The 18,889-nt window shown below is 44.7% G+C and overlaps 2 protein-coding genes across 10 annotated transcripts in view; one reads left to right on the forward strand and one right to left on the reverse strand.

Moving 5' to 3' along the window:
* Positions 1-4,732, forward strand: part of NOD1 (nucleotide binding oligomerization domain containing 1) — a 31,405-nt gene extending 26,673 nt beyond the window's left edge. For 5 of the 6 annotated variants that reach the window (XR_010470145.1, XM_065051650.1, XM_065051647.1 and 2 more), the window contains 2 exons: positions 258-341; positions 1,786-4,732. Coding sequence is in view for 4 of the 6 variants with exons in the window: in XM_065051650.1 (XP_064907722.1) it covers positions 258-341; positions 1,786-1,858 (157 nt within the window). In the remaining 2 variants the exon portion in view is untranslated. Of the gene's footprint in view, positions 1-257; positions 347-1,785 lie in introns of those variants that run through there. The other variant, XR_010470146.1, reaches the window with a different exon arrangement.
* Positions 4,733-10,530: 5,798 nt separating this feature from the next.
* The window catches only part of ZNRF2 (zinc and ring finger 2), a 60,045-nt gene continuing 51,686 nt past the window's right edge, over positions 10,531-18,889 (reverse strand). For 2 of the 4 annotated variants that reach the window (XR_010470147.1, XR_010470148.1), the window contains exons 3-6: positions 18,330-18,435; positions 17,496-17,573; positions 17,372-17,414; positions 10,531-16,315 (exon numbers count right to left, since the gene is read on the reverse strand). Coding sequence is in view for 1 of the 4 variants with exons in the window: in XM_065051652.1 (XP_064907724.1) it covers positions 17,516-17,573; positions 18,330-18,435 (164 nt within the window). In the remaining 3 variants the exon portion in view is untranslated. The remainder of the gene's footprint in view (positions 16,316-17,371; positions 17,415-17,495; positions 17,574-18,329; positions 18,436-18,889) is intronic. The other 2 variants (XR_010470149.1, XM_065051652.1) reach the window with 1 other exon arrangement.

Raw genomic sequence — 18,889 nt, forward strand, 5'->3', positions numbered from 1 at the left:
TAATTAAGCTCAGTATCTCCAGAATGCAGCCACATGCAAGATTTAAGGGAAAAGACTAATGCTCTGGGCTCTGTTTCTTAAAGTGTACGTGTGGCATTTGACCAGAACTGTGTACCATCCTCACAGACAGAAATCACAACCATCCTGTGGCAAACAGACGGCTTTGCTCTTTGACAGCAAGCTTGACAGCAAGGTTGTGCGTGTGCTTATATAACTTACTTTGTGTGTTAGTTTGACGTGAAGTGCTTTCTTTTTAGGCTTATCCAGAATCGAATTACAGCCGAAGGGGTGAAGTACCTCAGTGAAGCTCTCAAGGAGAACACAGCTATTAAAGAAGTCTGGTAAAGATCTGTTCCTCAAAGGCTCACTTTGTAAACTTTATTTCCCTTTAAAACACTTCTGGCATCACTGCTTTCCAGCCTAAAAAATTCAGAGCAAGTTTATGTGAGGCAAGGGTTGTAGTTCCAGCTGCGGGTTTCAAATAGGTAAAAACTCCCTGTTATTGAAACACTTCCCTGTGTGTTACGAATCTCAAGCAGTTTTGCTAGTTCACGTCTGTATCACTGATTTGCAGAACGTGTGTGTTTGTTTGCAGAATTGGGCCCTAAATTTATAGACCAAGTTTCACTTGTCCTGATCTTTGAATTTCTGAACATGTTCATGCTTTTGAGGAGCTAAATCCCAACAAGCATGAGATTGTTACATTTAATTAGCATTACTGATTTGGTTCATAGTATTTGTGCTTGGATTTTCTTTGGGCAGTGCTCCAAACACACTGAAAGTGCTAAGCTGCAAAAGTATTAACTTTCTGTTAAGAGTTGCTTGTTTTAGATCAGGTAGGCAACACGTAGTCGCACGTGTGCATCGTAAGGCACAAAGCCAAATACCACATTCCTTCCCTCACCTCAAGGAGCTCAGGAGTCAATAGGACTGTGCTGGTTTTAGCACCGCTGCTTTATTATTGAACATGAAATTTATTTTTAAATATATATATAGATATTTGTTTTAGCGAGAGGACACTGAATTCTTGCTTAGAAAGACGATGACTCACTACCTGACTGGTGGGTTCTCTGGAGATGTGGAAATGATGCTTTTTTTCAAAGGCCACTGTCAGCTTTCTTGTGCAGAAGAGGCATCAATTCCCATTCGAATCACTCTGAATCTTCAGACCGAAATCTCTTTCGATTCTTGCCTGAAGTTACAGGGGTGTTAATTAACCCGAATAATTTCAAAAGCCTGAATAGTTTAATAGATTTCAGCAATTCTGAAATCTGCACCTTCTAGGCTGCTCATTTTCAGGGGTGTAAATATCAACATAGATTATGTAGCCAGGCTTGAAAATGTTACTGTAAGTCATTTCACGTGAATAATACCTGAGTACTTAACAGAGTTTATTTCCCATGTTGTCATGGAAGACATGAAATGCTCCGAAGGCTTTACATTTCTTTAAACTAACCCACTGCGTGGTAAGAACCTTTGTCAGCTCTGTGCTGCTTGCTGAAATGCAAACAGCTGGGTATCCAACACTGATTTCAGCTCAGTGAAGTTTAGGTGATCGCTCAGTTGTTTTTTCTGTTGTTTGTTTGTTTGTTTGTTTCTGTTTTTTGCCTTATTCCTCATCTTTGCTGTGGCCTCTCTGGGCCTGGTTCCCAACGGTGGCCCTTTGAGAAGCACGTGGCTCACACGGCATTGCAAACTGTGGTTCTGCTCCAAAACCTTGGGAAAATAGAGGATGAGCAACAGTCTCTACCTTACTTTCACATCCTTTTTATTTTTCCCCTCCAGTTTGAATGGGAACCTGATAAGCCAAGAAGAGGCCAAAGCTTTTGAAAACGACAAACGCATCGTTTGCTTTTGAATGAGGACTTTCCCATTTTGACAAGTGTCATGTTACAAAGGTTACTCCTACGCTTGGACTGCGGAGTTTATAAAGGTACAATTCTGCAGTGCTCATGGCAGGAGAGAGAAACGTGATTAGCTGCCTTTTTATGAACATGCCGTACTCCCTCAGCACCACCCCTTCCCCTGCCTGTTTTTCGTAATCCTTTTGGTGAGTGGGAAGTTGCCTGGGTAAATAATTAATGCTTGTTTGGGGCTTTGAAGATGAAATGCAAAGTGTTAACAGACCAAATCTGCTGGCAGGTGTATGCAGTTTGATAATTGAGTTTAGATTTATTCTGTACACTGATGTAAATAATCGCTAACTTATTTATATACATAAATATACACACACACACATATATATGCAAGAAAGGGCGCAAGACGCACAAACTCCACAAGCTCGCAGTATTATCTGCTCATAAATTAAAATGAACACACATAGCTTTATTTGGAGCAGAATCCATCTCTAATCATTGTGTGGTACCAGTGTTTTCAACATTAATACCTTTCTTCTGTCTAGAAATTAAGCCCTTATTTCTCCTCTGTCTCCAGGCAGTGGTGTAGATGCTGGCGCTTTTTTGTTGTTGTGTTTTTTTGAGAAATGGATACATCAGGCTCGGATTACTTTCAATAATCTTTTTTTTTGTGTTGAAGCCAATACATTTTCTTTCGTACAACCAGAAGTCCTTACTGCCATCACAGTAAAAGCATAAAACTGGCAGTAAAAACACTTCTGCTGAAAATTTCCCGAGGGCTGGAGAGAAACTGCTACCTCCTGTTTGCACAGTGTTTGTTCTGGGGAGGGGGCCTGGAGATAAATGTGAAATATTAATTAGCAGGCTGTTCAGTGCCTTGGCTCTCGGCCGAGATGCCGTGCCGGTGGCAATACAGCAGTAGTGAGTTGCCCAGCTTCAGTGGGGAGAAAGGATGATTGAAAATCAATTGTGACAAGTAGAAATCCCTTCTCCCAGCAACATGTAAGCACAGAGAAGGACTGAGATTTGCTTGGAAAGCTTTTATTCTGCACTTGAATTAGTGGAAGGAGCGAGGCAAAGGGCAGGTAGCAATGGTAAAAACCAGCAAGAAAACATTATTTCCCCCCCCCGCAATTAGCGTTTAGGGAGTGTAACTTCAGATGCACTTAAAAAAAAAACGTTTGCAAAGGAATGGTGTATTTATATTTTGTGTGTGTGTAAATGTGACATGCTGTATAAAGGTAAACTCAAATTCTACCCCACAGTGTGTACAAGGAACCTAAAACGGAAAAGCACGATCCCTTTTCCTTCTTCTGTGTTACCACCCCTGCAAAACTTGGAGAAACAATTCTCCGGTCGCTGCCTTACCCACAAAACCTTGGTAGGCTGGAAGAAGAGTCTCCAGTTAAAATGCCAAACCAATGAGCCCTCACCTTCCCATCTCCCAAATCTGCCTCATAAAGCAAAACATGAAAGAAGGTTTGCTTTGTAGGTTGGAGTTTCTCCATTTCTAGGTGATAGCTGATGTTTCCCAAGCCCCAATTCTGTCTGTTCCCTTCAGCTCCCCAACACATTTTCAAAGTCACAGCTTTTCACCAAACCCACAGTTTGTTTCTTCTTTTTTTTAAAAAAAAAAAAAAAAAAGAAGAAGAAGAACTTAGTGCTCATTATTTTTGAGTGGCTTTGCCTCCCTGTCCATGATATCAGCACTGATTTTTCACAGGGAGACAGATGAGGCTTTTGGCCTGTACCAGGGGAAAGTCAGCTAACGTGAATGATCTCTGCACCTGAGCCATTTGTTTGCAGAGGCAAAAGGGAACACAGTTACTGAAGAGCTGGAGTTCAACAGTGAAAGGATCTGCCCAAGCCAGTCATTTAAAGGCTTCTCAGCGACTTTAACAAGTCGGACAACTGTGCACTACCAAAATGTTATTCCTGTTTGGCCACCCTGCCCTCATGGCAGGGAGGAAACAGTGGTGCAGAAGGGCCTTCACCAGAGGTGGCATTTGCCTGTGTTGAAAGGCAGAGTGCTCTCAGTTTGCTCTAATAATTGAATTACTTGCTAATTTACCTGGTAGAAAATATCATTTAAAACTCCAGCCCCTGTCCTCATTTCACCAGTAGGCTAGAGCAGTACAAAGTGTCCCTGACAGTTCTCTCCAAGCTTTCCAGTGCAGACACTTCTGCCCCTTTTGTTTTTGGTCCAGAGCAGCTTTTGGAGCGAGACAACAACCCCAACCCCGTTGCAAATCCTGTTACATGCCCGGCTGTTAACAGCCAGGTCACCGTGTTCAGGGACAGGAGCATCTATGGGGCTGCAGCCACTGAACTCAGAGTTAAGTGGTGGCAGAATCAATCCCAGCTCCACACAGGACAGAGTTTGGCACCGATGATGGTGCCAGTGACCGTGCCAGTCACAGCCACTCATTGCAGAGGCGATTTTGGGCTGTGAGCACTCATTTAGGCTGGACTGATGATCTGAGCACAGCTCAGTGTGGCTTTGACAACACCAAGGAGTTTCACAGCATCCTGCTCCCAGCTCGCCCAGGGCAGAGGGTCTGTGCCCCACAGCATGTCACAGCTTTGGGAAGCTGCTGCTGGGGAAAGGGGTTGCTGCTCTGGGAGCAGCTGGAGTTTCCTTGCTGATGAGCACAGTATTTCAGGCTGCGATTCTTTCTTCGTAGTCTTACTGGACTATTTGTGGAGTGCGCCAGAGCATTTGCAGCTTGAAGCCAGACCCTTGTTTACTCAAGTTCAGAGACAACTGTAACTTTTTTTTAAGACTTGTTTGTAATTTGCTAAGACCTTCTCTGAACGCGGCGTTATGTTTCTTCCACTTGTCCACTGTGATAATAAACAGCTTTTTAAAGAACTCCGACAGGCTGCCTGCAAGTGCTTTGGCTCTGCTGAAGCCCTGTCAAGCAGATACTTGGCTATATCACAATGGGACCGTGACAGCCTCACTAACTGTGGCTGCAGGCGGGAGAGGGGACCTGCCACAGCTGGAGAAGGGCACTCGCAGCTGCCACTGTCCCCGAGAGAACTTTCTAGCAGCAGGTTCCTACCCAGTTAGGGGCCAGAGGGGAAACCACGATGGTTTCACACTCTGCTGCCGTGCTGTATCCAGCACTGGCTGCAGGAACTCACTGTGTTTCCACCCGCTGCTAGGGGCAAGCTCTTGCTGGCTCAAGGTGCAACACTCATTTTGCTGGTGCACCCTGTGTGCGATTGCTGGTGGTGCCCAATAACAGAGTAGCCCCCAAAGAATCACACACACAGAATCACAGAATGGTTGGGGTTGGAAGGGACCTCTGGAGATCATCTAGTCCAACCCACCTGCTAAAGCAGGTTCACCCAGAGCACATCACACAGGAATGTGTCCAGACAGATGCTGAATGTCTCCAGAGGAGACTCCACAACCTCTCTGGCCAGTGCTCTGGCACCCTCACAGTAAAGAAGTTTCTCTTCATTTTTAGAAGGAACCTCCTTTGCTTCAGTCTGTGCCCATTGCCCCTCATCCTCTTGTTGGGCACTGCTGAAAGGAATCTGGCCCCATCCTCTTGACACCAGCCCTTCAGATATTTATAACCATTGATGAGATCCCCTCTCAGCCTTCTCCAGGTTGAACAGACCCAGCTCTCTCAGTCTCTCCACATGAGAAAGATGCTCCAGCTGCAACACAGCGCTGCCCCACACTGTCACACACTGCCAGGTCTTCGGGAAAGGATCTGAGCCTGGTTTAGTGCCACTAATGGGGTGTCAGACCTGCATCTCCAGTTCAAGACTCGCAGCCCTTGGTCTTCCACCACAGCCAGCGCAGGATCCCAATATCCCATCCATGCTGTGGGAGCAGCATTGACGCTGAAAGGCTGTGAGAGACGCACCCCTGCTTCCCTGGGGCTTCACTTCCTTCCCTTACCTAAGGCAAAGGAAAAATTGCAAAACTGTATATATGGCTGCACTTGGGAGTGAAGGCATCAGAGCCAAGGCAGCAAGGGACGGGCATGCCGTGAGGAAGGAGAGGTTGCTGCAAGAGCCACTCAGTTTTCAACTAATGGAACAAATAATCTTAGCAGCAAAAAGCTGCAGCTGTGCGCAAAGCACCTGACTGTTGCTTGAGGAGGTAAAAACAAAACAGCAGGATCATGCTAGATGAAAACAGAGGCAGGGTTGGGAGCTGCCTGCTGCACCGGGGGACCATGAATGTACTCACAGGAGATGGTTTCTGTTCCCTTGCTGGGGGCTCTCCGTTGCCTTGTGGGATGAACAACGCTTCTAAAAACATGATGTAGCAAGAGCAGCAAGTCCTTCCTCTCTTCCGCAGGTGGGGACAAATGGCAGGAGGCTGCAGGAAGGGCCTTGGGTGCTGGGGAGGCCCCTCTTTTGTCCTGAAGAACTCACATTCAAATCCTCCATGAATCTCAGCAGGGCCGAGGTTAACTGTCCTCTCCCAGAGGTGAATGAGAGGCAAGGGCACGAGCTGCCATGTTTTGAAATAACTTGCCTCAGGTATGCAGCTGGACTTGAAAGGAGCACTGGTGCTTCAGAGAGATGAGCAGGTTCAGCTTCAGAAGCATCATGGCAGGTGAGGGAATAAAAACTGGTCTTGTTGTCAGGCAGTGGCAAAAACTACAGCCATTGCTTTATATTGGGAAAGAGGGGGGTGTCCTGCACCCTCACACATCTGCTCTGAGGGGAATCCCTGGGTGACCACACCAGAAAGCAGGAGATTCCCGGCAGGGCTGATGCCACCTCACCCACCCAGCTCAGCGCCTTCGGGGGTCAAGCGAGGCGTTAAGGTGGTGATACCTGAACCCTTGTAGTGCCGGGGTCTGCAGCTGCTGCTGGCACCCAGGCTGCTGAACTGGGGACTTCCCAAGAGCTGTGGGAGGCTGGGACCTTCTGGAGGCATGTAGAAATGGAAGATGCAGAAATGGGTGTCAAGTACAGGGGAGAAGAAGTAGGTGTTTCCCTGGCTCTGGCTGTCCTGCTGGTAACCGCCACCACGTTTTCTCCACCCAGCAAAGCTGCTAAGGCACGGCCTGGAGTCCAGATCCCAGCCCTCGCCCTGACCTTGTCCCAGCCCAAGCCTCACACGTGGAACAGCACAGCTCAGGGTCATTCACATGGGAGCGGCTCTGTCACTTCACTGGACACAGTTTTCCTGCTTTGTTGGCTCCTCTTATTCCCTCACCCCAGAGCCACCGGCTTTCACGGCCCCAGCTGTGCTTGGGGGGCAGCAGCCCCACGCACCAAAGAGGAATGAACTGACCCTTTCCCCAAGCTTAGCACCCTTTCCCAGGGGCAGTTCAGTGCAGCGCAGGTGAGCCTGGATTTGAGAACCTTTGCTGAGAAAGGTGCTGTGCTTCCCCTGTCCTGGCCCCCAACACGGGCAGCTGGCCCCTCAGGTGTCTGCTGGTGGCTCAGCCGATTGGCCACTTGCAACTCTACAGCGAGCTGTGCCCAAGAGCAAACCAGCCCAGGCAGAAGTGCCTGCTCTGCTCCCATGGGGGAGAGAGATGGAGCTGCAGCTCTAGCCAACCCTTTGCAAACAACTAAATTATTCCCAACTACTTGCTTCTGTGGATTCATCCTATACAGCAAGTTAATTAGCTGCTAAAACCTTGTGAGCCAGGAGGCTTAGACCTCACAGGCTGGAGTAAATGAAGCTGTCAAGTTTTCATGATTCCATTACCTGCCAGACTCCTTAATCCTGAGTTTAGCAGATGTTAATCCTGGCCCAGGTGACTTGTGAAAAGGAAAGCTGCCCCCTTTAGAAGTCACTCAGGCAGGGAGTCCACTGAGGCAGGGAGTGAGTGAGGAGACACCACAGGTCATTCTCCTTGGTGACAAAACCTGTCCAGGCTCAGACAGAGGCTTTGGGTTTCCCTTCTGTTTGAAGCCAGCTTAAAGAAGTAACTAGGAATGGAAGGAGGTGGAGGGAAGAAAGTCTTTGTTACAATTTAAACCCGTGTTCAAACAAAGAAATCTGTAACTAGAGTGAAAACAAAAAGCAGGGCAGAAGGTCAGCAAAACATGACTCAAAACATAAAGAGCCCAATCCAGAAAGGCACCAAGCACCTGCAGTCTCCACTGAGCTTGTCTGAGGACCCATCCCTGTGCTTTTAATATCTGCCTCCTCTATGCTCTTGCCTTTACGAGGAGTGAGTCATCTTGCGTCAACTGGGGATGGGCTTTACACAATTATTTATTTATGTCAAACCCTCCTCCCTGCCCCCACGCGTCCCTGATCTCATCCCCCTCAGAAAACAGATGCTTTATTGAATGAGGACTGGAAAATGCCGTCTCACTTGACTTTTGCCGAGGCTTCTTGTCCAGTGGCCGGCTGGCAAAGAGACAATGGGCACGAGCTGCACAGCACCTCACAAGCAGTGTCCTCTATGGGCTTGTTTGGCTTTTTGGATGCAGACGCCGCTCTCCCTGCACCTCCTCAACTAAACAGATACACGGAGTGATGCGCACAGAGACCAGCAGGCTCCAGCCTGAGCCCCCCAGGCACAGACATTGCTCAGCTCTTGTAGCCTCAGAAGGAGCACGGGACCTTCCAGCACAGGGCACTCAAAAGCCAGGGGAGAAAATGTCCCCATTTAGCTCCAGCTGCTGCAGGGGACTCTCCCCTCTCTCCCTTTGCTGCAGGTGTTGCTGCCCTTCCCACTAAAAGCAACGCTGCCTCCAGATGCAGGCACTGGCTGTAACAAGCAACAGCGAGCGGTAGTGGGGACACACACACACACAGACAGACATGCAGCATCACCATCTCACGCTGGCAGCCCCTGGGAACAGCCTGGCACCAGCCACCCGTTTACCCCCAGGGCAAGTAACTTGGGGCAGAGGCAGCATGTCCCGGCCGTAGGAAGGAGCGCAGGACATGATACCAACAGATGCCACTAATTTAAATTCCACGCATGAAATCCTGTACCTACTGAACTGGAATAATTTCCAGCAGATTTTCCTGATGCGAAGCCAAATGCGGCTCTAACTAGTTATCAATTGCTTCCATAATATGGCTCGAGACTGAGGAGAAAAACACAGGAATTACTGGCAATGAAGGAATTCAGGCTTCCCAGAAGGTGACTGGGGAGGGTGTGAGGGGGGAAGTTACACGAGCAAGAGATGTGAACACGTTCCTTAGTAATTACATCCAACTGTCTCTTGATGCAGACTTGAATAATTCATGCATTAAAACTACCATCTCCCACAGAGAGAATTGTGAGGGTTGTAACTATCACCATGCTTTAACAAGGGGTTCTGCTACCTCTACCCACACCAGAAGGTTTCTCCCCAAAATGGAGCAAGCGAGGATGGACACCCAGCCTCAGAGGAACCTGTGCAATAAATACTTGCATCACATTCCACCAGCAGCTATTACCAGCCTGCTGACATCCAACCCAGCTGGGAGCAGCACCCTGTTGGGCTGAGATGCAACATGCCAACATCAGAAAAGCTGTTTCTTGCCCGGAGAGTGAACTCCTTTCATTTTCCCCACTGGTGCTGCACATAACCTTGGTGAAATGCACTTTGATTTTGCTCCACCCCCAACTAGTGCGGAGGAAGGGGTGTAAAATCGGCCTCTTCCCCCGGCAGACTTAGACCATACACCATCAAAAACCTGCGTGTCCTCAGTAGCACGTGGCTCATCTGTGCATCCCTCCTCATCTCACTTTTAGCACCAGGGCTGCAGGAAAGGTGGGGAGTAAATAACGTGGTCGTGTCTCTGTCCCCACGGTTCCCTGCAGCAGTGGAGACGATGTGAGCTCCGGTAGCTGCAGCTGCTGCCCCGGGAGGAGGTTCCCAGTGCTTTGCCTTTGCCAGAGAGCTCAGCTGGAGAATGATTTAACACCCTCCGTGGCTCTGGGCAGAAACTCCCTCCTCCAGCAACACGGCTCTGCGGCAGCTTGTTGTAGCAGCCTCCTCCCAGCTGTTTAGTGACAGACAAGAGAGCTTTGGTGACCACTGGGGACAACGAGATCCACGCACTGCCCAGCCATGGGCAGGGAGTCAATCTTAAAGAGGACAGTGTGAAGCATTTTAGGAGGAAGAACAAGTGCTCTTAGGGAAAGGATTCTGAAGGAACAAGCAGCGTACTCAGCTTAGCTTGATAGTTCGATGGAGCTTCCCACTCCCTGGGTGATGAGAAAGGGCTGTTTGGCCCTTCTTCTTTTGGTCTTTGTTTTTTTCCTACTCGTTTTAAACCACCTGCATAAGTTTCCCACCCTCCAGACCTGGCAGTTCTCATTTCTGCTCACCTTGAAGGCCACTGTGTGTGCTGAGGATCACCAGAGGACACATCAAGCAGAGACACCTGCAGCCACCAGCCACCCTGGCAGGACAGCAGTTCCATCAGCTCTGCTTCACCAGCCCAGCCCAGCCAGCTGGATGAGAGCTGGTCACGCAGCCGCTTAGCAGGACACAGGCAAGAGCGCAAACAGGGGCTCTGAGAGGGGCCAGGGGCTGCCCGAAGGGTCTGCACTCCTGCCTGCAGAACAGCAGACAGGCAAGATAACAAGTTGCTTTTTTAGCTGTGACTGTATACCACGTGTTGCTTTTCCTTCCTCTGCTTCGGTTTGGTGTGCAGCACAGACACACAGAGGCCATAGTGAGGCCTCTTTCACTAATATTGAAAAAAAAATCACCTGGAAAGTGTGAAGAAAAGTGTGCTTCAAAAGATTTATTACATATATTTGTACATATTTTACATGAATGGAATGTTAAACATACAACCTAAAAATCAATAAAAAAATATTTTCATTCATGACTATGTACTGGCAAACCACTGAAAAGAGTACCTTAGGACAACTTAAGTCAACTTGCAATCATACCGCTCAATTAAAAAAAAATACAAACATGTTTTACATTAGACATTGCAAATTACATTCTGATTTCTGCTCTGGGTAATGAAGGAAGACGTCTTGTCCATTACCACTGCGCATATGGGTGGCATTTCAGAAGCTAGCATGGAGTTCCCTCTAACTCCTTGTGGGCAGGGTTAGCTCTGTGGGCAGAGGCATCCAATAAAAAGGGGGAATATCCACTCTGCTCCCTACCAGCGGGTACCTGCCAAAGGGCAGGAAGAGCCAGAATGAGATTTGCAATCAAGTGATGAGGTTAATTCCGGATCACCACTCATTCAGCACTGATGCTGCAGCTTTTAAAATCAAGTAGTTTATTAAAACATCCCCTCTACAGCTAAGCCACCTCCCTTCTTCCTTGAAAGTTATAGTGCTTTGGCAATATCAGTTAGGAGAGAGAATTCTTGACTGTACGATAACAAATACTTCAGCTTCATCTTAATATATACAGGAAGAGCACAGAATCACCCTTTGATGTCTCCGGTTAGCATTTCACACCTTGAGAGCTTGTGACCAGGCGTGTTGAGAAGTGTTTACTATTAAATGTAACAAATTAGCAATGAAAGGGATAGACTTGAGGGAAAACAGGAGGAACAGGCTTCAGCAACAGATTAGATTCTTGCAACGTTGGGTTACTTAGACTTGAAACTCTGCCAGAATCAAGCAAATCCTACTTATCGTTGCAAAATCTTTGCCAAAGCACACCCAAGGGCAAAAGTCTCTCAAACAAACATACAGAGATTAAAAGCTGCCAGAAGGATCAGCTAGCGGGCTCGCTGCCCTCTGCTTCTTGTGCACCAGCACCTTCTTAGATCCAAGACAGAGCCAAATCCAGCCTTTTTCAGGTGCCGGCTATTCCTGCGGTTGTTTACCTGAGCAAATCTACAGCAACTAATAATGCCCCACAGTCAGGTCATTTTATGGTTTATCCCGTCATCAGCTCTGATGTACTTAATTGAGAAATGACTTTACAGAACACGATGCAGCAGCGTGGGAAGCCAGCTGAGCTGCCCAGTCAGATAAACAAATGCAACTTGAGACAACTTGAGAGAAAGGATTATCTTTTTCTTTTTTCCCCTTAAGGGCTAAAACACCTTCAACCTGACTTCAGAAGCAGGTTAATTTATATGGAGAAACATCACAGAAGTTTTACATTTAGAAGACAAAATCTGGACACGGTTCTATAACTAATTTCTCATATTAAGAGTATTTGGAACAACAAGAAGTGGTACAAGCTGATGACACCGCTGCAGGAAAAAGCGGTTTTGGCTGGGTTGAAGCAAACCCCTAACAAAATCCCCTCTTTCAGCTACAACCTCTGACGTTACTTTTGCCGATGCCAATGGAAAGCCCGTCCAAATGTTAAAAAATTAAGGGGATATGGCCTAATGAGATAATCCTCCTCTGGCAAAGATGAGCTGGAAGATTCATAGTAGCACTTCTTCATTCCCAAGTATCAGGTCGTCTCTCGGCAGGAGACTCCCAACTGTACAGCAAAATCAGGTACAAAAAAGCAATACCGGATTTGCACACAAATATTCTCTTTCAATATGGAAAAGCAGCTAAGATTCACAGAAACTCAGAGAGATCATGGCCTACTTCAAAAGCAATGTGTGCTTTGTTGCTGTTTACGTACAGATAGCGGTGACATTCAGGTGCCACGTTCCCTGCTTTTGGTGGGACGCGGGAGAAACGCAGCAAGTTTCTGAAGCCCTCACATGGAAAAGGCGACATACTAAAAGCATCCATAAGCACATCTTACGTATTAGACATTATCCAACCAGAAACACCGAGGACCCACATTTCTGCATAAAAATTATCTTTCCCACATGTGCTGAGATTTTAGTCTTCTGGGAGTCAGTTTTACCAGCTCTCCAGACTTTCAGCAAACACTTAACTAAGAAGTCAGTGCTCCTAGCATTAAGAAGTAGGATAAATGTATAAATCTCAAGATTAAGTCAAAAAACCTCCTTTGCATCATAAAGAGTGAGGAGTAGGGGAGAAAAAAGGTCACAAGTATACACCCATATCTTTGTACATTACCTACATGTTCCATTTCAAAATACTGCGGTACACTTACCCTTGAATATGAAAGTAAAATTAATTACTAATAAGACGGTCTGTTTTCTGCTTTATTCTTCCCCAAACTAAAATACCACAAATCTGCAGCGTGCTCTGTATTTTTGCTTTTATGTCTCACTGAACTCACCACTGAATGTACACATTGAATGAAAATTAGCTACCTCCTTCAAAAGGCAAGTGTTATTTTATATATGCTGCTTTATAAGAGACAGGACAATGGGTGCCCTGTGCTGACAGTAGCGTGTTTCTCTTGGTATTGGATGCAGTAGGGCTATATACAATCCAACTCATAGCTACCTCCACTACAAACTTCGAAACTCAAGTTACTACTCAAAATACGCGGATACGTTACAAATTCAGAAAATCCCACATTTCAAGACAGTGTTGAGTCTACTCTTCCCCTCTGGCAAGCAGCATGTTTATGGCAGACCTGAGTATGGGAATTATTTCACACTCTTACATACTTAGGGAAGACATAGGCCAGATGACAGAAAATACTCTGAAACAGCACAGAATTGGCAATCTCAAGATATTTACAGACAAAGAAGCATATCGCACCGCAATTTAAGTTATTGCTTCTTGTGGACGAGCGTGGTGTTCCTTGATCAAGACACAGGACTTGTTTGGTGTTTATTTTCCCCTTCTGAAGCACAATGACTCAGGACCTCTGTGAGAACATTCTTGAAACAAAGGTGTTGCCTATGACTAGAACTACATCTACAGCATGGTCATCGCCAGCTGACCAACATAGCTGGCGACAGAAAGCTGACACAGGTGAGTCTCCACAGGTGTTTGCAAACCCAAGCATCACTTTCATGCTTCCAGGGTCATTCTAGGCTTGGCCTATATTACAGGTTCTGATACCAGAAAACCTCCTGTAGCCTTTCAGAAGAGATTTATGGACACCAAGAATGCCAAACTAGGATCTAAGGCTGACCTCGTATCAGTTCTTCAAATAATCCAGGGTATTGCTGCTCTACTGTGCTCATGGAAGCAGCAACACACTCTTGCCTGCAAAACCACACACCAGTGTGATCACTAGCGGGTTGCTTTTCAGACACTGGGCCTAAGTGCAGGATGGCAGGGATAACTGCTGGGTCTTCAAACCAGCTACTTGCATCTGAATACAGAAAATTAAGGTTTTTTTTTAAAAAAAAAAAAAACACAAAACAAAAAAACCCAAAAAAGTAACCAAACTAGAAATATGAACGACCAAAACTGAGCTTAAGTTGTAAAGAGATTTATGTTTACAATATTCACCTACTTAATTCCCAAGCCAAAGGCTATCTATGACCTCGGAGCACAGGACACCAAAACACTTACCTACTCCCTTTACATTATTACAGGTGAGTTTCTGTAGGCATGAAGCCAACAGTAAACTTTAAATCAATGCAAATGAAAAAAGCTTTACTTTTAGAAGACAGCAGGAATTTAAAACCTTGGGAACGTGGGCCTGCAGGCAACACCACTGTCGGGGTATTGCAGGTGCTGTAATTCCTCATTCCCTCCCTCCCCCCCAAGATAATACAAGGCAACACAAATATTCTCAGCTAAAAAGGAATCTGTACAGGGAACGACTGTACATTTGATGTGACTACAGAATTGGAAGTGTGACAAAATGATTCTGCTCCCACTGAAAAAGAGAATACAACAGGGCCCCACACTTACAGATTCAGCTGAAACCGGTGATGCAAGCCCAAAAATGTGGAAACTGCACGAGCGATCATGACAATTACCTACTTTGGACTCTTTCAGATTTGCAGCATAACAAAGGCATTTTACAGAGCAACATTCAGGAGAAAAAGAATTGCAAGAATTGTTCTGCAAGCAAGGGAGAAGAGCTTAGTAACATGCACCACACTTGTTCTCCAGATAGCAGCAGTTGCTCCTGTTCTGTGCCCTTTTTGATATGAATCACAGTAGCAACAGAGAGAATTATGTACTTTAAAAAAGCAGAATTACGGATATACAAGAAAAAAATGTTCAAAGTGTTGTGCAATTTATTTTAACTATTGAAACTCACTAAAAATGCTATTGGTAATAAATATTTATAAACTCTTCCCTGTGCTGTGAAATGCAGAAACTACTATGATTAATTCTTGATGCAAAAGTATGCTTCTCAGCCCTGATATCTGTTCCAGTTTGGCTTTCCCCCCACTGCCCCCCGTCTTTGTTTTTTTAAAACTGTGATATTTTATGGGAACTAATAGTTATCCACAGTTTTACCTGGTGTACCCCACCAGAGACATCCCTTGTTCGTGGAGCCCTGGTTATATCAATATAATACAGCAAAATAATGATAAATTAAACAAATGCAGGTGCATTTAAAGAAATTTTTAAAACCCCACCAACCAAAACCAACAAGCACCAAAAACCACCGTCGAATGCCGGTCTCCACATGAAGAGACCAAGGATTTAGATGCAAAGTATTACAGATCCTGCCACCTAAAAAAAAATAATCCAAACAAGGAAACACAAACTTACACGTGTTTTAAAAATGAAACACAAATCCTACCTCGATGTTATCTCAACCCATGCCTATAAAAACCTCTTGCTGTGCCCACATTTGCAGCTATTCGTTTACACCTCAGGAGGCAGCCTGGAGATGAGAATAGTACAACAAAATAATTACCTGAAACATTTTTAAAAAAATACCCGTTAAACAAATTACCTTAACTGGCAGCACTTAAAATTGGTAATTCTTCTTTTTTTTTCCTATTTAAAAAAAAGTTGCATAGCTGTAAGATTTTGCTTTGCTGCATTTTTGTTGTTGTTTTTACTCACGAGCAGTAAAAGAGAAGTTTTAGTTACTTAAATAGCGACACAATGTGCAGATTTCAACAATCCCTATAGCTTCATCAATATAAATTAGTTACCTGTCCTGGTTTTACTCTTTGGACTGCATTGTGACAAAGATTTAGTTACAAAATTTTGAAATACAGTATTCCTATGCAGAGGAGTTTATGTTTTCTGTTCTTGAAAAAAGTGAAGAACGTAAAACAGGGTGTGAATTCAGTAAATTAAGGTCACACTGTTAGATTATATTTAGTTTGCCATTTACTCTTCTTCAGCCAACAAGAAGGTGAAAACGTTCCCCGCTCCGAACCAGGGTCATCCTCCTGCAAGGGTCTCAGATAGCACGTATCGAACGTCTCCGCTTTCGCTCAAGGCAGCAGGAAACCTGTCCAATAACCCGCTTCTTCACAGAACCACAAGTTAGGCTGAAATTAGGAACTTTGGCCTTCGGTACAAAATAGTGTCAGTAATGTCTGTGGGGAGTCGATTGTTACAGAATGTGCAGCATTTTCAAGATCCCTGTGTGTTCTTTGCGTGAGTGTTTGGTATACCGAGCGCTGCTGGCAAGTGACCGGTGTCTGCAACGCTTTTTCCGTGTCACTGTCCATCTTTGCCTTTTTCAGCCACAAAGAACAGTAAGTCTCAAGCCAGGCACGCTGTGTTCAGCACGGGAACCTCAAATCTCCAATGTTTTCTGATCAGTGGAAGCAGCTGTTGAAAAAACAGAAGACAAAGTACCATCATTTCAGCTGTTTCAGTGTATAACACACTCAGACAGCATGAGTACAACCACCGTGTTTTCCTTCCCCTTTTCCCTAAGCCCCCAGTTATCACTAACTCTGCTGTGAAATAAAACAAATCCAATTTAACAAGAGGTTAGAACACCCACGAGCGTGTGCAGAGACAAATGTGCTCATCGACAGCATGGAGGCTTCTTCCACAATTCAGTTGTTGGGGGCACAACAGGAAAAGCGTTTGTTTATGAATTTCGGCTAACACTGCCCTGAGGTTGAAACAATTATCCCTGTAGCAGGGAACCTGCCTTCAGGTTCTCTCTGCTACCCCTGCAACAACCACTGCACCACAATGTGACCTGCAGCAAAGACTCATGAGGAAGATGAAACAAATGGCCAAACAAATGCCAAAGTCTTCAGATTTAAAAAAAAATTTCCATCAGAACAACAAAACTAAACCCTCAGCTACCAGCCAGAATTTCAGCTATCTCCATTTCTCTAAGAACCACGCTGATTGTTGGTATGTTTTGCAGCGCTTAGGGGGCAGTAGTTTAATGCAAGATAAAGTTTTCAAACTAGTCCATTAAAAGAATAAACCCAGCCTTTAAACCTTTGACACTGATTGCAGATCTGCAATCATTAACACAAAATATAAGCTGGAAAAATGTGAACCTCCGTGAGATGGGATGGACAGAAATATGATAACATATTTATTTATTTATTTTAAACATTCTGGAATGCATTAACATAAAAGTGGTTTTGAAAATATCTAGTTTCAACTTCTTCGTATAATTCCAAAAGCTTTCCGTCAGAAATAAATGCCAGCACTCATGGAACAATCCAAAATTACACAATTGTATCTTTTAATTCTGCTTCATTTCCATGGAAAAAATACTCTTTAAAAGTTAATGCTAAAGTTTTATTGGCACTGACTTGCCACTTTCCAGTATTAAAATTGGAATACATCATTTCAGACCATGCCATATAAGGATGCAGAAACCTTTTACATATTGCAATATACGTCAATACTTACTGATTAATATTGCAGTTCTGAGACACAGTAGCAAATTCACAAACTAAAAAAATAGCATAAAAAGTTATTTTAGATAATCAAGATATTTATGGTTGAAGTGTACGCATCTAAAAATTAATATTACCTAAAAACATGAATCTTGTCTTAATCTGATGGATGCTCAGGGCAAGATCTATTTACTTCAAACCATTCATCTATGCAGCTGTGAGATGCAAGACAAAAATGAAAACAGTTGTCATGAATATCTCTGTAACATTTAGCTGTAAGATATAAATATAAACTGGTTTCTCATAATGTAAATGACTAGCAAGATTTTGTATTATACAAGTAAGTATATGTATAGCACATACATCATTGGAAAATTTAATAACCCCAAACCACGGTAATATTTGGATATTAAACGTTGTTGAAAAACTAAATTTCCTAAGTGTTAAAATTCTCTAAGGATGCACTTTACAAGTTACTATTCAGCTATTATACACAGGTTACTTCGCTACTAACACTATCAACTTGCTTTCATCTTTCATTGACATTTTACTTCCTGCAGGTACAGTTATTCGTGAAAACAAATATCAAACAGGTTTAAAAAGTGTTTCCATTCCTCCCCCCAAAAATCTATTAGTATCTGACAAAACTTAGGTACACAGAACCTAAGCTCCACAGCCATGATGTGCATTCCTTCCCCATACAGGTGATTTTGCCTTATTTTTCCTGTGGGCTTTTCATGTAACCATGAGAAGACCATAGGAGGGAAAACTGACTTCAAATACATTGGTGGAGATGCAGAAAGATGTCATTTTAAAAACATCTTTAGGGTTGCTGCTCTTGTTTCTTTGTTGTTTGTTTTTTTAAATGTAAAAAGCAACTTAGTTTTAGCGTTCCTTTAAGTAGCCCTTAGATGAGTTACCCACTACATGCAACCACGAGGAATTTTATATGCATCCTGAGGAATACTTGCCCTTTATGGTATATGCAGAGGCAAGGCAGCCGTGCTATAGTATCTCCTTGCTGCAGCTCTTCCAGGCATATTGCACACTCCCCAGCATCTTTACCCAGCACATCCTCTGAAAAAGAGCATGAAATGAAGGGGTCAAAAAGCAGACTGCTACAAGCAAAATGTTCTTTATTCAGAACATCAAGGATAGCTACAGAAGATAGTTCTTCTCTTACAGAAAGCCCTGCCAAGGTGAGTGATGATTGCTGATGGGAGACCTCTTAGCACCTCACATTAAAATATGATTATGATTCAGTTTCTTGCCTGAACAACGCAGTTGCAGCTCAAAATGAAGTCTTGTAGGGAGACATCCATGTGAAGAGGGGTACCCGTAACCAAAAGCCAGTATCTCTTGGGAGTTCATCGACTTCCAGCAGATCCATACCCCACCACACAGGCTGTTGTGATCTGACCTGGGAAACGCGGGCTGTGAACCACGCAGGCACAGCAGACACGCTGTGCTGCCAACCCCAAGAGCCAAGCACTGGAGAAGTTGGGTTCCTCATGCAGATGGTACATAACGC

Source organism: Columba livia, chromosome 2 (genome assembly GCF_036013475.1).
Source record: "Columba livia isolate bColLiv1 breed racing homer chromosome 2, bColLiv1.pat.W.v2, whole genome shotgun sequence".
Classification (NCBI taxonomy): domain Eukaryota; kingdom Metazoa; phylum Chordata; class Aves; order Columbiformes; family Columbidae; genus Columba; species Columba livia.